The sequence below is a fragment of the Xenopus laevis genome, chromosome 1S (assembly GCF_017654675.1).
Source record: "Xenopus laevis strain J_2021 chromosome 1S, Xenopus_laevis_v10.1, whole genome shotgun sequence".
NCBI classification, from domain to species: Eukaryota; Metazoa; Chordata; class Amphibia; order Anura; family Pipidae; genus Xenopus; species Xenopus laevis.
This window is the reverse complement of record NC_054372.1, coordinates 185,322,474-185,339,358: the sequence shown is the minus strand read 5'-3', so window position 1 is coordinate 185,339,358 and position 16,885 is coordinate 185,322,474. Positions and strand designations below refer to the sequence as shown.

General features: G+C 40.0%; 1 protein-coding gene across 1 annotated transcript in view; it reads right to left on the bottom strand.

Moving 5' to 3' along the window:
- dab2.S (Dab, mitogen-responsive phosphoprotein, homolog 2 S homeolog) overlaps positions 1-16,885 on the bottom strand; it is a 91,459-nt gene that overhangs the window by 4,658 nt on the left and 69,916 nt on the right. Inside the window, 4 exon segments of the mRNA NM_001089785.1 lie at positions 1,008-1,117; positions 3,245-3,886; positions 4,178-4,337; positions 10,435-10,497. Coding sequence (NP_001083254.1) covers positions 1,008-1,117; positions 3,245-3,886; positions 4,178-4,337; positions 10,435-10,497 — 975 coding nt within the window.

Sequence of the window (16,885 nt, the reverse complement as noted above, 5' to 3'; positions counted from 1 at the left end):
CCTTTACTGTAAAGCGCACAATGCAATAAGATCGAAACAACTGTGCCAATTGTGACATTGACATTGTGACATTGACAATCAGCAAAGCAGAGCTTTCGATTTAAAGGAGAACTAAAGCCTAACTAAAGAAGTAGCTAGAAATGTTGTAAATTATGGTTTGTGCTTCTGTACAAGCCCCAGGCAACTTTAGCAGGGAAGATCTGTGTCTCCCATGATGCCCCAGTAGCTCCCCATCTTCTTTTCTGCTGATTCACTGCACATGCTCTGTGCTGCTGTCACTTACTGAGCTTAGGGACCCACTCACAATATACAGTACACATAGAATAGAAATGTAACAATATAAGGCTGATTAGTAATTAATACAGATAATTACTACATGGCAGCACAGAAACCAGTGCAATTAGTATCAGAATTTAATAATCAGCAAACCTGTAGCATCAGCTTATATTACAGCCAGGGAAGCTCATTTTCTGCTGGATAATTAGTGACGAGCCCTAAGCTTAGCTTCTCAACAGCCAATCAGAGCCCACTGAGCATGTGAGTGTCACAGACACTTTCCAAGATGGTGACCCCCTGTGACAAGTTTGAAGTCCTGGATCATTGCTGCTATTGACAAGCTGAAACTTTAGGCTGGTGCAATAAGTTCAGTATATAAAATATGACATTTTTAACCACATTCATTTTTAGGCTTTAGTTCTCCATTAACATAGTGTCCCCAGAAGTTGCTCTATATGCCTCTGTATAGACTGATAGAGAAGATTAATCTACACACTTCTGCTGACACCAGCACTTACTGCTCTGTTCAGATTGAAACTACGCTGAGGCTTCAGTCAGAACAGAGGGTTATAATAATAATAATAACGGGCTACAACATTATATAGCTTATCCATTCAAAGCATATTTCTCCCCCACCAGCTTTAACATAATAAATACATTACAAATTTTGATTTTTATACAACTATATTATAAATGTGACATGCAAAAAAAAAAAAACCTGCATTACTTACAGAGTTTTGTAATGAAGTGAAAGAATCTGAACCAAAGGGATTGTCGAATAAACCCTCAGCAGGCTTGGACACTGCTAGTGTATGTATTCGTGGGGCAGGTTTTGGTGGGTCTGAGAGGGAAGAAAATCAAATACAAAGCTATTATAAGGAATACATGTATGGGATCCCTTATCAAGAAACCCGTTATCCAGAAAGCTCAGATTACAGAATCCCACTCCATTTTATCCAAATAACCCAGATTTTTAAAAACAATTTCCTTTTTCTGTGTAATAATAAAACAGTAGCTTGTACTTGATCCCAACTAAGATATAATTAATCCTTGTTGGAAGCAAAACCAGCCTATTGGGTTTGTTTATTTAGTGGCAAATGTATCAAAGGTCGAGTGATAACATTTTTTTTACTTCAAATGAACTCGAATGACCTTGAAACTTGAATGGTATCTTATTTAAGAAAAAACTCGAATGTCTAAAACTCAAACGAACCCGAAAACTTCGAATCTAATGGAACTCAATTAGAGTTTTTTCTACAAAAAAAACTCCAATGTCAGGAAGGCTATTAACATCTTCAAATGGGTCACTGGACCTTTGCCATTGACTTCTACACTCGGCGGGTTTTAGGCGGCGTACTATCAAATTCGAGTTGTTCCTAGGGTCGAGGTGTGATAAATCTTGAATTGAAATTCAAATTCGAGTTTGGATTTTTCCCAATTCGAATGTGTGAGTTTTAACTAAAAATCCAACTCGAAAATTCAATTTCAAATTTACCATTCGAACCTTAATAAATGTGCCCCTTAATGTTTTCATGATTTCCTAGTAAGGTATGAATATCCAAATTACAGAAAGATCTGTTACCCGGAAAACCCCAGGCCCAGTGCATTCTGCATTACAGGTCCCAAACCTGAATAAAACAATTTCCTAATAACTGACCCCTAGGACTATATCTTTACAAAGGTATTTATGTGAATTTTTTTTACTCTAATAAATTCAAATATACTTACAACTTGAAATGGGAGGTAATTTAAGAAAAAATTAGAATGTCTAATATTCGATATTGGATTAAGTGATACTTGTTTTGCTTGTCTGCATTTTTGTTGTATGGCACCAATTGTTTTATAGGTTGTATTATAATGTTGAACAAGCTGGTGTCCTTGAGATACTATTAAACTAGAACTTCCTAATACCACTGGAGATTAGAGATATTTCAGTCGCCCGGTGATAAATCTCCTCTTCTTCAGAACAACTAATCTCCCCGAACTGCCTCCCGCTGGCTAGAATGTAAATTGCCGGCAGGATGGCACTCTGAGCGCTTTATTTTCCGAAGTAGCACAAAGTTTTCTCGTGAGGCGACTTCGGAAATGCAGTGCTCTGAGTGCCATCTCGCCGGTGATTTACATTCTAGCCGGCGGGAGGCAGTTTGGGAGTGTTTGCTCGCCCCGAAGAATAGATTTGTCTTCGGGTGGTTAATCTCCCCAAATCTGAGCGTGTGCCCTGACCTAAGGGGCAAATTCACTAAAGGACGAAGCGCCTCACACTAGCGATAATTCTCTCGCGTATTGCATTTTTGTTAATTCGCCGATTCACTAACGGACACTGGCGTAAATTCGCTAGTTACTTCGCACCCTTGCGCCTGGTGAATTTGCGCAACGGACGTAACTACGCAAATTCACTGACGCGTGCATTTTTCTGAACGCTATCTTTTACGCTAGACTTCCTTCGCCACCTCAGACCAGGCGAAGTGCAATAGAGTAGATAGGGATTGCTTCAAAAAAAGTTGAGATTTTTTTCAAAGTCCCATAAAACGCTGGCGTGTTTTCTACATTATGGGTGATAGGCTGAAAAATATCAAAATTTTTTTTGGGGCTCCCCTCCTTCCCCCCTACATTTCCTAACTCATGGCACCTTAACTATACAGTGGGCACATGTGTTGGGCAAAATAAAAATTTTATTTGATGTTTTGAAGGTTTCCCAGGCTTGTGTAGTGCTGCTACATATACCTCCATTGTAAATTCAATTTGGTGCCGTATTCAAATTAAGCATCGCTAGCGTAACTTCGCTTTACCTGGCGTATTAACGCTAATGCAACTTCGCAACCTTTCGTTTCCCCTGAGCGCAACTTCGGATTTTAGTGAATTTGGGTAGTGCTGGCGAAAATTTGCCTGGCGAAGTGCGGCGAAGCGGACGCTGGTGCAACTACGAATCTTAGTGAATTTGCCCCTAACTGTTCAAGATGCTCCTTACCATTAATCCTAGATGAGAGTTGATTAATGTCAAAATCATCATGATCGGCACTCTCTTGGAGAATTCCTACTTTGGTAGTAAAATAGTTGTTAAAAGCTCCAGAAGAGTTGGAATTGTTGTTTTGCAGATGTTCTCCTCGCCTTGCAGGAACAGCGGGCGGCTTTGTCAGCTGATAGTCTTTGAACATGTCTTTAACGCTCTTCTTCTCTTTCTCACCAAGTGGATCTAAAGCAGTGAAGGCATCACTTTCTTTCTTAGGTGACTCTTTTTGAGGCGCTGGCCTGGGGGGAGGCTGAGGAGGACTTGTGAGAGCAGGACCTGATGATGTTAATGCGGATGGCAAAATAGGTAGTCTTTGCGCAAACATATTGGCCTGGAAAGGGTTATTTAAGCCTCCTTGTTGGGGCCAAACATTTGGCTGGATTGATACAGGCTGATTCCACAATGTGGTGTTCTGCATAGGTGGCGGCGCTATTAAACCTGGTGGTTGATTCCATGACGTCATTGAGGCTGCTCCAAGAACATTTTGCTGACTAAAACCAGGCTGTACTACAGGAGTGTGAAGTGTTGCAGAAGGCTGATTAAAAACTAAAGGCTGGGGATTCCATTGTTGTGCATGAGATGAGTTTACTGTCAAGGTGCCTGAAAAACAAAATAACATCAGCCAGCCTGGAACTCAAGGTTCAACAATAAACCTTTAGCAGGGCTTGCTTAGAATTCGGTTTATTATTGTGATACACGATAACAGTGAAGTGGAGACTGTACAAACGTATTGATTGGCAAGTCATATTCAACCCACAACTTGTTGCATAATACCTTGTTTTCAAGGCATTTTTGGTTAAACATTGGTTGGTGACTGGTGAGTGACAGCTAACTGTTTGTTTTTGTTTGTATAAGCAGTGCAGTATCATCCTCATGGTTTTATGTACTCACCAAGACTTCCAGGGGCAGTTGCTGATGAGAGACCTGAGGTGTTAAATAGATCCAATGGATTGGTTGGCGCTGGGATTGGCTGAGCAGTAGGACCTACAGCTGACGTTGGCTCTGAATTTGATGGAAAGATGTCTGACCCAAACAAATCATCAGATGTTGCCTATATAGAATAATTACTGTTATATGCTTGTCTTTATCTTTTGACGTGAAGCTTAGTATAAAGCATAAATATGTGATTTCAGTTATTTTTAATGCCTCCTTTAAAGGACAACCTACTGTGTTATAATCTCCTTAGACAAGGGCACCTATAGGTCATGGTGGCAGAATCTATTATTGGGGTATGGTCAAACAGAAACAGCCAAAGATTGAATTCTTCAGATTTAGAACCAGTGGGTGTAACGTCCTTGGTTCCCTTATAAGCTTCCCTTTTAATTTTTAAAGCCAGATAACATATCGCTATGCCCGTTCTGTGCTTATTTTTTATTAGCAATTAGCTGCTGTTTGCTCAACAAAATGACTGGATGGACAGGTTTCCCACTAACTCTTTTGAAAAAACTGGATTCATGCCAAATTGAAATATTGGATGTTTTGGCTCACAGTCCATTATATAAAGTAAATAAATAAAAATTGAAATGCTTTAATAACAGCATCTCTTAAAAGAATCGTTCAGTATAAAAATAAAAACTGGGTAAATAGATTTAGGCTGTGCAAAACAGAAAATGTTTCAAATATAGTTAGTTAGCCAAAAGGTAATGTATAAAGACTGGAGTGACTGGATGTGAAACATAATAGCCAGAACACTACTTCCTGCTTTGCAGCTCTCTAACTCGGAGTTAGTCAGCCCAAAAAGCCTGAATTTTTAAAATTTTGCTTGAAAAATCTGAAATAGTTGGATTTTCGAGCTAATTCCATCGCAGACCACAGAAACTTTGAAATTGGATAGGGGACCTCTCCCATTGACTTATATACAACCCCGGCAGGTCTGAGATGCAGGATTTTTGAATTCTGACTTTTTTGATCCTCAGGGTATAATAAATCTTGAAAAATTTGAGGGTTTTTTTTCCACTAAAAATTTGGATTTTATACAAAATAAACTTGAATAATTACAGTTTTTGGAATTCGGACTTTAATAAATAACCCCCTAAATGTTTAGCCTTTCAGAGCATTCATTTTTCAGATGCGGTCAGTGACCCCCCCCCCCCCCCCAGCTGGAAAGGGTCAGAAGAAAATTAATAACTCAAAACATATAACATATAAATAATGAAGATCAATTGCAAAGTTGCTAGGAAGTGGACATACTAAAAGGTACCTCAAAGGTGAACCATCCTTTTAATAAAAGGCATAAATTTGGACTCACACACAAACCGATATCATGGCAATTTAGTGAACAATGGCCAAACCACTCAACACTGTAAGCTGTATAGTATATTCAGCTGAATATCTGTTTCACCATTTTTACTTATCCAACCACCTCTTTCACTTGGACTACACTACTGGGCAGTGACTGTTGGCCAGACTAGTGGAATATAGGTCCAGGTTGGTTTCCAGTTTCATATTCCTTCTTGGTGGAACCTGGAACATTGAATTGACACTGGTAACATGGTGGCTGCCAACCCCACTGCAAAGGTCTATATTTGACTGGCATGTATTAGGGAAAAGTTCACTTTTTGGGAGATAGGTTCATACAGTTGAGGCAGGAATGTGCAGGGACCTAGTAATTATAATCCAAAAAAGGTCTTCAAGTACAAAGCAAATAATACTACTTACCACTATTACGATTTACAGCAGCATGAAATAAAAAAATTATAAAATGTTAATTGGGAACTGGATATGCGAACACATTGGGAAAACCATTCTACTTCTGCTTTACGGCATCATCAATAAAAGTTAAAATGTATTTTATATTCATAAATTGAAGGAAGAAAGAAAAAATCACCTTCGCACTTCTCCTGCCTCTTCCAGGCTTGGTACTTTGTGGAGGAGGGATTATTGCTATAGGATCACACGGAAGGGAATTAACATTGTCTGGCTTGAGACTGACATTGGTTTCTGAGTTCCTTCTTATTCCATTTTGCAGATCAGCCCCCTTAGCTGTGCCTTCAGCAAATGGATTTGGTGGTGGGCTGATCAATGGACCATTGAGTCTGTGCTCCAGTCCACCATTGTGAGTCCTTGCTCTAGGGAGGGACTGGTTAGGCTTAAAAGGCCAATGATCTGACTTAGTGTCCTGTTTACTAGAATAGTTAGAAATTTGGTCAAACTTCTGCCCAAACTCAATATCATTTGTCAGAACGCCATTCTTCTCTGAACCGTTCTCAACTTTACTCAAGTTTTCTTTTAGGTGATTTGCAAATTTGGAAGAATCAAGTGGTGGAGAATAGGGTGATTGATCAGTGGCAGTGAAAGGATCGTCACAAAAAGGATCTGGATTGGGAGTAGGAAAGAAGCTGAGATTGGCAGAAAATGGTTTCTCAGGTGAGAAAGGTGACTGTGGTTGTGGATGAGGAAGAGGAGAACATGCACTGATGAAGCCATTTGATAGGAAGGGATTTCCTTTAACACAATTTTGATTGGTGTCGATTTCAGTGTTTAGATCCACTAACAGGATTTCATTACTTTCCTATTTGTATAGAAAGAAATAAGACACATCATTAGTGATCAGAGCTGTTGGCAAGGATGTGCAAAACACCCCCACAAGCAGTTTGACTACAACTCCCAGAATCCCTGTTGACTGAGTTGCAGCTGAACTACATGTGGAGGGCTGCCTATGTGACAGCTGACATTTAACAAGCTGAATACGGATATTATTTGAGAAAGATATGAAAAGCAAACACAATTGAATTGATTGGAGTAAGCCTGTGGTTGATTTAAATGAATGGGCTTAAAGGAGACCGAAAGAACCTTTGGCCCCTTCTAGAGGCCTCCCTCTCTCTCTCCACTTGGACTGCACCACACAAGCCCATCAATGCTGTACTGTTTGCCATACCTGTTACTGGAGTTATTGTGGGACACCTTGCGCCAGTTGTGTTCTTTTCCCAGCAAACGGCAACCAGAAGTATGGTGGCAACTGCGTATTGTCCTGGCGTGAAAGCACTGATAAAAGCACACAATATGGTGCCTGCCAATCCCACTGAGCTATTCTGAATTTTATTAAAGGAGAAGGAAAGGCTTGCAGCACTTGGGGGTGCCAAAGTTAGGTACCCCAAGTGATTGTATTGACTTACCTGAGACCCCCTGGGCCGGTGCTCCTATCAGCAGAAAACTGCACCGGCCTGGGGTTATTCCAGTGAGCACCACGGAACGCTCCTCTTCCGGCTTCTTCTTTCTTCAAATTTCCCTGGGCAAACGCATGCAGTTAAACGAAATAGCCGACTTTTTAGCTAAAGTTCGGCTTTTCGTTCTACTGTGTATGCGCAGCCGCGAGAAGAAGGAGGAAGATGGAAGATCTCTCCGTGGTGCTCAATGGTATAACCCCGGGCCGGTGTAGTTTTCTTCTGATAGGAGCACAGGCCCCGGGTTTCAGGTAAGTCAATACAATCACTTGGAGTGACTAACATTTGGCACCCCCAAGAGCTGCAAGCCTTTCCTTCTCCTTAACAGGTATAGCAAAGGGGCAGTGTTGGGGGTCCGCCTCGGTGATTTTTAGGAGGGAAGCAGATGGAGGGGGGGATAGGGTGTCGTTTTTTAAAAGGCCTTTGTTCTCCTTTAATCTGCCCAGAAATTTTTGAAAGGATTAAAATTCTTATGGGTTTAAGGTAATATCAAAACAAATGTTTGTGAATATTAGTAATTTACAGCAACCAATCAGCAGGTCTGGTGTTTAAAGGAAAAGTTCTGATTGGGTACAGGACCTGGACTGAACCTGTTGTTTAGCCCCCTGGATATAATAGACGGTGCTCTTAGTTTTGTCAGCCCCACTTACCGAGCTCAGGTGCCATCTATGGAGGCATGGTCAGGCACTATGAGCAGTAAATTACTTAGACATCCACTGTGATCTCACATAGAAACATAAAAATATTCAAATGTATTAATAGATCTGTATTGTGATATCTTTGGGTGTGCGGGCAGATGCGAAATGAAATGGTATCATCAATCGACATGTCCGTTGCATGTCACTCCGGTAACTGAGATTTACTGTGAATTTGAGCAATTCTGGAAGGGGAAACCTTGAAAACTACTTATGGCTAGAAATAGTCTGAACTTGCCTTTAATCACATGGCTGTGAGTTAATCAGTAGCTGGAGATGTGTAGTTACAAATTCTCCCAGCCTAAACAAGCATGGTGTTTATAATACAACAAACATATGATCCTTTTCAGCACCCAGCACCTAGTAATAAAGGGTGCAAACCTGTGCCTCTCATGACCCATGAATTTAACAGCTACACATGAGTCAAAGGAAAAAACACCTGATAAAGGAGGATTCCGCTAAAATGTTGTGTTTGTGTATCTGGTTAATAAACAACGGGGATTTTCCCATTGTTGAACTGCATTTGTGGACCAGGTTGGTTTATTTTGTGCCAGTGAATTAAAGGGGTTGCTGTTCCTCTTCTAACTTTGTGCCACCGAGAAGGGTGCCTGTGTGTATCCTTACTTTGGAAAGGGCAAAAAAATGGTGCATATTTTGCACTCTACACCCTGCCCCATACTTTGTGCATTTTGTTCTGGTACAAACATATTGGAAAGATTTTTTTGTAGTTTTGCTAAAGGGATACTGTCATGGGGGAAACATTTTTTTTCAAAATGCATCAGTTAATAGTGCTGCTCCAGCAGAATTCTGCACTGAAATCCATTTCTCAAAAGAACAAGCAGATTTTTTTATATTCAATTTTGAAATCTGACATGGGGCTAGACATTTTGTCAATTTCCCAGCTGCCCCAAGTCGTGTGACTTGTGCCTGCACTTTAGGAGAGAAATGCTTTCTGGCAGGCTGCTGTTATTCCTTCTCAATGTAACTGAATGTGTCTCAGTGGGACATGGGTTTTTACTATTGAGTGCTGTTCTTAGATCTACCAGGCAGCTGTTATCTTGTGTTAGGGAGCTGCTATCTGGTTACCTTCCCATTGTTCTTTTGTTTGGCTGCTGGGGGGAAAGGGAGGGGGTGATATCACTCCAACTTGCAGTACAGCAGTAAAGAGTGATTGAAGTTTATTAGAGCACAAGTCACATGACTTGGGGCAGCTGGGAAATTGACAAAATGTCTAGCCCCATGTCAGATTTCAAAATTGAATATAAAAAAATCTGTTTGCTCTTTTGAGAAATGGATTCAGTGCGGAATTCTGCTGGAGCAGCACTATTAACTGATTCATTTTGAAAAAAAATGTTTCACCCATGACAGTATCCCTTTAAGGTTCAGAGTTGCATATACAGAGAAACAAAGGCAAACAATTACACAAAGCAAATATCATACACTTAGGGGCAGAGGGTCGAATTTCAAGTTCATGGGAGTTTGTAAAAATGAACTCGAAAATTCGAAAAAAAAGCGAGGAATGGGATCGACCCGCAAACTCCAATCTAATTCGATTTGAGTTTTTCACCGATAAAAACACAATTTTCAGGATTCTTTCAAACAACTCCAAATTGTTTCCAGGACATCCCCCATAGGCTAAAACAGCAATTCAGCAGGTTTAAAGTGGCGAATAGTCTAATTCTAATTCTTAAAGGGCCAGTACCTGATAAATTTAAAAATTCGAATTTCTTTAAAAACTTGAATCGAATTTTAACTATTCCCTAGTCGAATTACACTTAAATTCTTGAACATTAGAATTTTTAAATTTGAAATTCAAATTCGAAATTCAAATTTTCACTTCAACCCTTGATAAAGCATTAAAGAAAAACAGTTTTGTGTATTAAATGTATATATTTATTTATATAGGGTTACTTATATACACAGCACTGGTGGTAGAAGCGCCACTAATCTCCGGAATATAACCTGGGGTTGTTCTATTGTGATCTCTGGAGTTAAAATGTATCTTTGCAAATGAACCTTTATATTGTCTTGCTAAGTGTCAAGTCATGTTCCCTATTATACATTTGAAGATAAATAAATTCATACCCATGATTATATTTTCCTTAATACCCTGCACAGACAAAGGTCTGTTGGATCATTTACCAACATGCCCTGCCTCATGTACAATACAGAGAATAATGAATGAATCATATTGGTAGAGTGTAAATGTTGCCTATAAACTCTGTGATTCTCCATGATAAGATACACATATCTTCCTATATAAATATGATATTTTAGAGAAATGACTTACCGTGGGGCTGTGGAGGTCGGGGGGCGTGGACATATCACCAAATAAATTCATCTGGTCAACACCCTTCAAGAAAAGGAACATTTTAGCAAGATGCCTTTAGCTGTACACATGCATGAAGTGAATGGCAAACACTTACTGAGATGGGTTTGTCAGTTAACAATGACTATCACATGGAATGGGAAAGGACAAGAAAGGCCTACAAAGCTTATGGCCGTAAACCAATGAAGCTTATCTATTTTGGAAGTTGGTTGTCTCCCCCGAGAAAGGCTTCTGTTATAAAGGGTGACATCAGCACTTACAATTCTCAGTGTGGTTTGGAAATTTGGGATTTCCTAGTCTCTGCCAAGTCTCCAGTGCTAATTGAATAATTTAGCCACAATAAGGTGGTTTCTCTTGTCCTTGAACAGCTGGTATAGTCAAACTGTGTATATCTAATATTGCACACATACATTATGCATATACTCTGGTGCAGTGTCTTGGGGGGTCCGGGCCCACTGGGGCTGCCACATCAACTCCAACCAACTCCACATAACAGGTACGGACTGAGAATTTAAAAAGGCCCTGACATTTCAGGTACACAGAGGCCCAATCAGCCCACACAGAGGCCCAATCAGCCCACACAGAGGCCCAAACAGCCCCCACCAGCCCACTTAATACTGACTTTCTATGGCACCTTATAGCAGCCCCTCTGGCATTTGCCAGAACCCACAGATTGCCAGTCCGGCCCTGCCACATACCCCCCCAGGCACCAAACGCAACCTCCTTCCACCTGCCTCTCCCCCGCTCTGCCAGAGCATACCTGATTTTCTTCTATTGATCGGAGAAGGCAGAAGGGGGTGCGGGTCTGGGCTGAGACCCATCCATTATTTTCCTGGTGTACCGCCAGCCCGGTCTGACCCTGCTTGGGTGCATCATTATTTATTAGGGATGCACTGAATCCAGGATTCAGTTCGGGATTTGGCCAGGATTCGGCCTTTTTTAGCAGGATTCGGAGTCAGCCGAATCCTTCTGCCTGGCCGAACCGAATCCAAAAATTCACGCAATTTCCCTCCCCATCCCTAATTTGTGACTTTTTGTCGCAAAACAAGGAAGTAAAAAACGTTTTCCCCTTCCCACCTTTAATTCGAAATTCGGTTTGGTATTTGTCCGAATCGTTCGCAAAGGATTCGGGGGTTCGGCCGAATCCAAAATAGTGGATTTGGTGCATCCCTATTATTTATACATAGTTTCCATGTATATTAAGATTCCAGTACATTAATAAGCATCATCATACCAAACCTGTTCATCGGTGGAGAGGATTATGATTGAGCAAGAGTAAAACAATTTAAAGGAAAACTGTAACCCCAAAATGAATACTTAAACAACAGATTGTTTTATGAAATATATTATTATAGAGATATACAGTCCAGGGGTATAGTTTTCTTTTAATCTTTTGATCTTGAGAATGAAGCGTTGCGCAGCAGAGTTTGTGGCCCCTATGGCAGATTGTTTTTCCTATGATTCTCTGCTCTCCAGCCGTGATCAGTGACCAGTAGAATGCACTCTTCAAGCATTTAACATATTCCTGTCAAGTATTGTATTTTCAAGATCAAAATTAAAGTAGTATCATCATGGGATGATCCTGGGATTAGTCCAATAATATTGTGACTTGTTACCATCCCCTGTTCTCCCTCTCTAATGTATGGAGAACTAAACATAGAAATGACTACCAACATTACTGCCAGTGTCAGTACCCAAAATATTCCCACTCTGAATTTCAGTCCCAAAAGTTCAACACCTTCTGTAAATGAATCCCTGTTATATTTGTAAAAGAACATTTAGATACTCCAAATCAGACACGATTTCCAAAAAAAAAGAAAAGAAAAATGAGCGCGAATAAGACAAAGCTGAGATAAAGGTTGAGAGAGAAAGAGACAAACGGATCAATAAATAAATGACAGGTCTTGGCATTGGGCTATATGTGATGTTTCTTTGAAAAAAACATGCATAAAGTAATAAAAAAGCCAAAAGTTAATATTTTGAAAGTAAAATAAAACAGGCTGTAATAATATGGAAACCATCACAAAGAGATTTTTTGGCTTCACTAAAGAAAAAGACATGTATTATAGTTTATTAGCAGTGTATTTTCTGTAGCAACCAGCCTTGCTCTGCCTTAATTATGTGTTGGAAAATGTGCAAAATAGTAGATGTCCCCAAGTGTAGAGTAGAGGTTCAATTTGAATGGCAATGGGAAGAAGCACTGGATTGTGATTCTGGACCCCTCTCTATAATTTTTTCCAATTTTCAACACAATTGTGAAATTGGATGTTTTTTTCTAAGTTTTTTCCTGGAATTTTTCCCGGCACAAAAAAAAAACCATCAAGAAATTTTAATAATGATGTGGGTGTTTTGTCTGGCACAAAAAAGACATTTTTTTCTGGGATACAATTCTGCTTATCCCTAGTCCCTCTATTTCAGCAACACAAATTAGGATGAATACTCACTCTCTTTTTCTCTCTCTTATTCTCAATGATTCCTTCCTTAGCAAGTGAAGCCAATGCACCAGTGTCTTCTTCAAAGGAACAACAGATACAGCAACTCTGATCTTCATAGCATTACCAAATAATTAAACTGTTGTCTAACTGCATCATACCAAGAACCACTAGGAAAGTTATTCTAAACTGATTGGTCAGGACCCAAACTTGGTCCCCATACTGTTTAAGGTGGGTCTCCATGACCTGCTTTACTATAATCATTTAAGGGATCCTGTCATCGAAAAACATGTTTTTTTCAAAACGCATCAGTTAATAGTGCTACTCCAGCAGAATTCTGCACTGAAATCCATTTCTCAAAAGAGCAAACAGATTTTTTTATATTCAATTTTGAAATCTGACATGGGGCTAGAGATATAGTCAATTTCCCAGCTGCTCCAAGTCATGTGACTTGTGCTCTGATAAACTTCAATCACTCTTTACTGCTGTACTGCAAGTTGGAGTGATATCCTTGGAGTGATATCCTTTGTTTCACCTGAGAGAAGAGCTAGGTCAAAATAGAAGGCATGGGGGGGATGAAGGATAAACGTTTACTGAAACCCACTAACAAAGTCTTAATTCAGCAGCAACGTTTTGCATATAAAAATGCCAAAGAATGTCTTTGTGATAAGACTCCTTTGAGGAGGATGAGTCACAGTAATAAAGTAAAAGAGCCACTTTAGCGCAAGCAGGTTTTGCTACTGCCACCTCAATACATCTGTATGAGACGGTTCAGCGAGCAGTCTAATTGCAGCCATGAAAATGATTCGGGCATCGCCCAAAATAAAGCACATCACTAAAAATGATGGAACACAATATTAGAAAGTCATCCCGAGCCTTGCATCAATAGGGTGCTTAGTACAATAGTGACATGAACCATACAAAGCAGTAACTGTCAACCTGCACTTGCTGCCGGAGGGCAAGTTATACCCTTTAAATGATCCTCCTGATAAGTGTAGGACAGTAAGGATTGGAGTGTCATTATAAAACCATTACTGATAATTGATTGGTCATACAGTGTTAAGAATCTCTGATTGGATTTACAGAATAGAGATAATATAAGCAGTAGTGATGGGCGAATTTGCGGCGAATTTGCACGATTCGGCGCCAGCGAATAAATTTGCGAAACGCCCACGAAAATTCGCGGCAAAAATTCGCCGGCGCCGTTTCGCTAATTTTTCACCGTTCCGCGAATTTCGCTAATTTTTCGTTGAAGCGAAACAGCGCAAATTCGCCCATCACTAATAAGCAGGACTTCCCTCCAGCAACGTTACTTCTTATTTGCACTCTGACATTTGGGGCAGAGACACATGGTCAGATTAGGGGAGATAAGCTGAAAAGGCGACAAATCTTCTCTTCTTCGGGGCGACTAATCTCCCCAAACTGCCTCCCCTGCCTTCCACCGCCTAGAATGTAAATTGCTGGTAGAATGGGACTTGGAGCGATTTCTTGTTCTGAAGTTGCCTCACGTGGAAACGTCGGGCGACTTCGAAAAATGAAACACTCCGACTGATCTCCCCGAACTACCTTCCACCGGCTGGAATGTAAATTGATGGCAGGAAGGCAGTTCGGGGAGATTAGTCGCCCGAAGAAGAGGAGATTTGTCGCCGGGAGACTAATCTCCCACTACTGGTCCACACTCCCTGGTAACTAATAATAATATTAACTTAAAGGGCCGTGTCCTACGTCATAGCACTACTTTGCATTTACAGTGGAACATCATGTTTGTGAATGAAATATCAATATGGACATGTGAAACAGTGAAGCTCACACAAACCCGCATGTACAATATCAGAGTCAGGCGTGTGACCTGCCATAGGTTCAGATTTAAGTCACCATTGCACTACACTACTATTAGACTTACCGACACATATTTGCAGCCTTAACAAGCTTTGTTTTGGGTCTAGCAAGGGAAGGAAAGATTTGGATTTAGTAAAGATTAAGGGAGAGGAGAGTTAAAGGAAAACATGACCAAGTAAAGAAGGAGGGGGAGTTAATATTAGTTCATTGCAGATACAAACAGTGTCATTATTCTATACTTGTGATATCTGTGTGTGTGATAACTGTTTCACAACCTTGCCTAAGTGATGCCGTCTCCATTTTATCCAAATTATGCAGATTTAAAAAAATAATAATAAGGTACTGTAATAATAAAGCAGTAGCTTGTACTTGATCCCAACAAAGAAAAATTTTTAATCCTTTTGGGGAGGCAAAACCAGCTTAAAATTTGGGGTTTTTTTTAATTTTAAATTGTTTAAATGATTTTCAAGCAGACTGAAGGTATAAAGATCCAAATTACAGAAAGATCCATTATCCAGAAAACCCCAGGTCCCAAGCATTCTGGATAACCGGTCCCATACCTGTATGTAGCATCTTCCTCTACTCTACCAAGTCATACTAGCAAGTGATTAAAACATGTCTATCTATATACCAGCTCCACGTGTAAAATTAAAAACTTAATTCACCTCCAAAAAGGATTAATTATATCTTAGTTGGGATCAAGTACATGGTAATGTTTTATTATTACAGATTAATTATTTAAATCATTTAAAAAATGTGAAGTATAATGGGTCTAGGGGAGATGGCCTTCCCATAAGGATAAAGGGTTTCCGGAAAATGGATTATATACCTGTACCAGAAAATAGTCCCTGTCCCCAATAAGTGTAAAAAAAATAGGAAAATTTCACAGGCAAGGGCCACAATCTACAGAGCCAGTTTTAATAAAGGGCATAGAGAGAGCGTGGGTCCCTAATATGACAGGGCCCATAACATGTAGAAAAGGAATAAAGGAGCACCAAGATGAAGATGTGATAGGAAATCATTTATAGTCGTGCAAATTTGAATACTGCTCTAAATTGTGCACAAATAACATGGTCATTCATTTTAGAATTCTGTGGCTGCGCCACAGTCATTCATGTCTTCTTTTTAGGTGCCCTGGAATTAACAGCTGCCTTAAAGGGGATGTAAAGGCAAAAAAATAAAATCCCATTTTTACTTTCTTTAATGAAAAAGAAATCGATCTGCAATATACTTCAATTAAAACACGGTACCGTTTTTATAATAAACCTGACTGTATGCAGTGAAATTCCCCCTACGTTTTACTTCCTCTGACAGCTGCAGATAGGAAACTTCAGATGGTCCCTAACTGCTCTGCAGGGAAGCGATCATACTTTCAAAACGCCCCCCCCACCTTACTTCCCTGACCCCGAGCAGCTTTGTTTGTTTCCCTGTAGAGCAGCCGGCAACTGTGTAGAGATTTGTATCCAGTGCAGTCTGTATATTCTGATTATTAATCAGTCTTGCTGTATTGGCTTATATGGTAGATATTATTTGACTTGTGCTGTTTTGATAATTTAGGACAATCCCTAAATTTAGCCTCCCAACAGAATCCCAGCCCACACTGAGCATGTGCACAGTCTTGGTCTTGCAAAGATGTTTAACATAGTTACAAGATGACAACCCCCTATGGCCAACTTTGAAAACATAAATCATTTGCTTAATTAGGCTTCTGGTGCAGTTTATGTTTTATGTACAAAATACAACGTTTCTAGCATTATTCTTTTTAAGACTTTAGTTCCCCTTTAAGGAAATATTACTTCCAGGTGCTCCTTTGTGTGTTGCATCCGACTTTCTCCTTATAAATCACATACTAACACCATGTCTGATGGAATCAAAATGCAAATGTAACGTACACGTATCTTATGTAAACAACTTTTTTGTGGCCGTCGCTCCAAGACACTTTTCTAAATGAGGGCGTTTCAAACCTCAGCTCCCCCAGCCAATTGGATCAAATATTTCTGTTAAATCCTGCAGGACAAATTGTCCATCATTCAGAGAGAGATTGCACTGATGCCGATACATTTGTCAGGACAGTTGTTACAATATTACTCCCATCTCGTTCAGCGTGGTGTAAATAATTGCTACACGTTTCTCGTCTCTTG